General features: G+C 41.9%; 1 protein-coding gene across 1 annotated transcript in view; it reads right to left on the reverse strand.

Moving 5' to 3' along the window:
• Positions 1-4,293: 4,293 nt before the first annotated feature.
• The window catches only part of LOC107091013 (nuclear factor 7, brain-like), a 33,611-nt gene continuing 32,295 nt past the window's right edge, over positions 4,294-5,609 (reverse strand). The window contains exon 2 of the mRNA XM_015384709.1: positions 4,294-5,609. Within this exon, the coding sequence (XP_015240195.1) occupies positions 5,061-5,609 (549 nt within the window). The 3' untranslated portion in view covers positions 4,294-5,060.

Here is a 5,609-nt window from a genome sequence, read left to right on the forward strand (position 1 = left end):
TTTAGTGACCTAGGCTAGGCTATCAGCAGAGCTATTAATTACAAACCAAAGAAACATTGACTCTGTTTCAGGCACTTGTAATTCCATGGCCGTGTTCCAAGGCAGTGGTCAAGAACAGCTCCTTTCGACAATTTCACAAAATATGCTGCTTAAAACGATACAAACTAGACATCAAACCATTTAAAAAGCTGTGGAGTGCTATGGACAGATGTAAACAAAACAACAGCGGAAAATAACGGACAGAGGAAGAGATGCGCAAGACAGAGTAAGGGAGGCTGCAGAGGGGGGCTAACTGCAAAGCTAAAGAGAAATCCGCAAGGACCTCTGCTTCCATCAGTACTGCTCTCCAACGTCCGCTTGTTGGGAAAAAAAATGGATGATCTCTGACCCGAACTCTCTTCAAAAAAGGAAACAAAGAGCTCTGCGGTAAGACCCAAGGTGGTGGGCTCTGTGTTTACATCAACAACAGCTGGTGCAAGAATGCTAGATTGGTTGCCAGCTTCGAGTTGCCAACATCGAGTTTCTGACTGTAAAATGCAGACCATTCTATCTGCTCAGAGAGTTCAGTGTGGTTAGCATTACTAATATTTATGTGCCTCCCAGTGCTTCTAGAAAAGAGGCCATGAAGACTCTAAACTAGGCTCCAATCTAAACTAAACTCTATCTCTGAGCTCCAATCTGCATACACAGAAGGTGTTTTCATCATTGCTGGGGATTTTAATCAGGCTAACTTGAAGACTGTTCTCCCTGATTTCTACCAACATGTGGACTTTGCAAATCGGGGTGAAAACTTTTTAGACCTGGTTTACTCTAACATCAAAAATGCATTCAGAGCAGACCCCGCCACCACTCCGTGTCATCAGATCATCTTTCATTCATGCTTATCCCTGCATAAAAGCCCCAGCTGATCAGGAAAACAGGCCTTTAGATGAAACATCAGCAGAATGAGTCCCAAAGTTCAAATGCACATTTTGCAAAAACCCGACTTAAGTAACTCACCCACTCTGCACCTTATTCAAGCATGAGATGTAATGACAAAATATTTTGCAGTCCAGAGGAGTAAGAGGGGAGGAGGCTGTTAGGAATACAGTTTCTGTATGGGTTGTTTGTGTTTTTCTACTCTCTTCACCACCAGGTGGTGCCCTGTCCTCGTTGGCCCTCCCTGCACACCTGCGGCTTGTTGTTTCATTACTGGAGGAGTACTTGAGCAGTAGGCTGTCACTACCTCAACGCCAGAGTGTTTGCCAGTTTTGGGTACTCTAGCCAAGCTGAGATTAGCAGAGTCTAACCTGAGCTTCGTTAGTGTAACTGGATACCTGGACCTTCTCTCCCTGGAAGGATTTAGTGAGTTCATACTGAGCAGGGGAAAACTTCCACATGATCCGTTCATGTTCCCATCGGAAATCCAAGCTCCATTACTCCTCCGGGTCCAATGTATGTCTACCTGTCCGTTCTTCAACGAGTTCCCTCTTCTCTGGATAAACCCACACAGACTGAATTAAAGGATTGATAAGAGTCCCCTCAAACGTGAGTCCCACTCCAGTATAATTCAAGCCGCAGTCTCTTTTTCCACGGTCCCTGAACTGATCTCTGTGATCTCCCTTTCAGACTTTCCAGTTCCGGTTCACATGTTCACTGAGTTCCAGATCCAACCACCGTTCACATCGCATCAAATAAACCTGTTAAACTTTTTTCCGTGTTGTCTGAGGGGTTTCTCTGCATATGGGTCAGATTCCTTAAACCGATCATGACAGAACACTCTGGCCAGACCGTAGACCCAACAGAGGGTCCACGGTCTGATCCTGACCTGTTTCTTCCATTGGACTTCTGAGTTCTCCTTTGTCCCTGTTTTACTCTGCTAGCCAGATCTGTTTTGGACTCTGCCGGCTTACCGAATTTAGATCTGTGTTCTGACCTTGGCTTGGTTTCTCCTCTTGTACATCTTCTGCTCTCTGATGTTCTGGCCAGGAAACCTGGTTCTGCTACGACTCTGGCTTTGTATTTCACCCCACGGATACTTCTGCTCCTATGCGTCAGCTGGCTCCTGCTCATCAGCCTGTGCAGCTCCTCACTTGGAACTTTGGAGACAGCTCTCACCACAAGCTGTGGAGGAACCACCCGCCTGGACTCTACTCCTTCCTCTGGGCTCAGACTGAACTCAGAACCAGAGTGTCCAGTTTACCTCCCCCCTATTGTTGAGCACGAGCACTGCTTTTTTTTTTAATAAACACTTGTCTTGATAGATTTGTGTGCTGTCTGTTTTAACTCTGGGTCCAAGGTTCTGAGTGCCTGAAAGAATAATCTAGCCAAACATGGACCCATAATCAGACAGACAGTGGGGCCTTCTGAGTTTGAACAGTGTGCTTTTTGTTTTGTTTTTTGCTTTTTCAATGCTGGCATGTGGAGATTCTGGGTTGCCTGCATGTGCTGGCTGCTTCTGTGCCCAGTTCTGTCAGAATCCACATCCTCCTCTACCTGAACTGTTTGGAGGATGTAGTGATCTGTGTCTGCTTTTCTTTAGTGTATTGTAGTGTTCCTGATTTCCAGATCATGTTCTACCTCTCATTTACTGAGCATGCCCTGTTCCTGTCTGGTATCAGTGGAGAGAGCAGTTGGAGCGTTCTGTAGTGTTTCTAATTTCCTTACTCTGGTCTGCCTCTCAACCACTTAACTTGCCTGTTCCCATGTGAATGTTCTGTCTGCACTCTTCGTGGACTCCTGGGACGCTTAACCAGCCTTTTGCTGTTCTGATCGGGCTTCGGACTCCTGAACCTCTGAGCCTTTCTGTTCTGATCCGTTTGCCTGACCTGGCTCCGGCTCCTGCTTGCCCCCCGGGACTGCACTATCTTGTTCATTCTGGCGATGCACTGAACTGTCAAACCAGGTAAGTGACTCACAGGGACAATCATCCTCTGTCAGATTATCATGGTCACTTACCTGTGTTTTTCTCAAAACAGAGTTTCCAGTGATGGGCGGTGCCCCACAGCAGCCGCTGTAGATCAACAGACCACTTCTGTTTTCCTAAAAAAATAAACGCTTCAATTTATCCCACTGTCTGTGTCGCTTGAAATTCTGGATCTTACATTCTGAGTCAAGAAATCCCTGAGTTGTGATGGTTAGAAACATATATCGTAACCCCTGGTTGTCTCCTGAGCACAATGATTTAAATAATTTCTACTTAATTTTAGATGCTATTGTTCTTGGTAAGGTTCCAAAGGAAGGTTTTAAAATTCTATTAGGAGAATTACGGTGTCATCAGGAACCAACCTGCTCCTGATGACACCGTAGATGTTCTCTGCCAAGTTCAGACACACCTGACTCACTGGTAAACTATTTGAAGCACTTTGACCTGGATGACAGAATCTTCACCAGCATATTTGAAGCTCTCTTCATCACATGTAAAGATGCAGGTTAAAATTGGTTTTGCAGACAAGAACACTTGGATCAAATGATTACATTTACTTTGAAGAGCAATAACATTATAATATAACTTACGATAACACCTTCCTCTGTTGTATTACAAAGACAGTCCTATATTTGATTATATGTTAGCTATGCACATGAATCTGTTCCCTCCAATGCTCTTTTTTTCCTCAGCCAGCAACACCACTATTCCTTTGATTTGCCTTTGAATCTTTCCTAATAAAAATTATGATTGCTTTAAATATCTTAATAGCTCTTTTCAGACTTTAAGTTAGAAAAAACATGTCTAGAGCAGACCGGACAGAACATCCAGTTATGAGGGCTGTTATGATTGTCTTGATCTCTTCTTTGCAAAGACAGATAAAGTTCCAAGTGAATTATTACCATCAATCTCCTTTATTTAATTTGATTCCATAGAATAATACTTTTTTCCGATAACAACATGTTTATTTACATTTTGATTTAAATAGATTTAAAAAAAAAAATCAGTTGTTCAGTATTTTCTTGAGTTATCAAAGTTAAAATTTGGTTAAGAATAGACTAACTGATTTTCATTATTGCTCAGATAATGAATCAGACCTTTAAAAACATCAGAGATTTTAAAAAAAAAAACAGCCTTAAAATACAGCATCAACAATACTGTCCCTCGTTATGTTTATATTTATCTGTGAAACTTTAAACTGTCAAACAAAAACTAAGAGATTCATGAACCAAGATTTATCACAATTTTTTTTCTTTTTTCACAACTTTCTCTTTTATTGATTATTGTATTCCGAATTTAGAAACAGTGCCACAGATGATCATGTTGTTGATTTGCAATAAGAATAAAGACTCTCCCTAAATCAGATAATGTTAACATAATAATTTGACCTTTTCTAAATCTTTTATTAAAGTTCTCAGTATTGTAGGTACTGTAGGGTTGAATATTTGCACACATGTTACCATTTAACATTGCATGAGGACAGAAACCAAAAACGGGGTTTAAACCTAGGAACTTTATGCTGCAAGTCAGCAGTGCCTCACACATCACCAAAATATATTTAAAAAAATAGATGTGTTCCAGTTTAGCTCTAGAAAATTAGCAGACAGCTGAGTATATTCTTTGTAATTCTTTAGTTAAAGAACAGAAACAGAAACACCTGGATTCAATGAGCCAAGCTATAGTAGAAATCATCAGCATGAAAGCCTTAGTGTTGGGATCTGATTTACCAGAAGAGAAGGTTTGATAGTCAGCTATATTTAAAATGAAATCTGCTCAGATGTTCCTAAAATACACATGTGAGACTCTGAAAGTTTTCTTCATCTGTGTTCATCCGTGTGGATGTTTGGATCTCAGTTTGTTTCCATCAGCAGAGCTCTCCAGGGTCCTGATGTCTACACTGACCTCACCTGTTCCCTGTTCATGATCAGCACACCTGGATCTGCTGTCAGAACCAAACTAAACTCCACATCATCCACTTCATGTCTTAGTTTGTAGCATCTGGACAGATTATGAAGCAGATCTGAAACTGACCTGAAAACAACCAGATGATCAGTCAGATCAGATCAGATCATCTCCAGTTTCCTGTTTCAAATACTGAGTTTCAATCAGATCAATAAGGTTTCATTTGGACTTTGTGTTCCTAATGCTGAGAACATCACAGCTGCTGTTTGCTCACTGAGATCTTCATGGGTAAGATTTTTACTGTATCATCCCCAGTAGAAAATAATGGAAACATCTTGTCAGTGAATTTGTGTGTGTGAAAGCTGTGTATATGTGTGTTTGTCTCCAGATCAGAGAAGGATAACTTTCCTCTGTCCCAGTCCAGATTCACTCGAATCCTCTGGAGCTTCTTCTCTACTGACAGAACTTCAGGAGGAGCTGGTGGAGATTGTGCATAGTATTTCCCTTCAAACAACCACATAATCAACAATCCAGACACTATAATTCCCTTCCTCTTGGTAGACTCTTCTAACACACCAAGTCTCCAACCTCCACTGTCTCCAACATCAACATCCCAGCTGTGGTTCCCTGAGTTAAAGCCCTCAGAACTCAGGACAGAACAGGACCAAAACCCAAACCTCTCTGGATTATCAAGAAGCTTCTGTTCCTCTCCTACAGTCCCACTAGTCAGATCTTCAGACAGGATGAGTTCTGAACCAGCAGTGTTTGGGTCCAGGATGAGAGGAATGTAGGACACCATGTT

Source organism: Cyprinodon variegatus, unplaced genomic scaffold, assembly GCF_000732505.1.
Source record: "Cyprinodon variegatus isolate N-32 unplaced genomic scaffold, C_variegatus-1.0 Scaffold320, whole genome shotgun sequence".
Taxonomy (NCBI): Eukaryota; Metazoa; Chordata; class Actinopteri; order Cyprinodontiformes; family Cyprinodontidae; genus Cyprinodon; species Cyprinodon variegatus.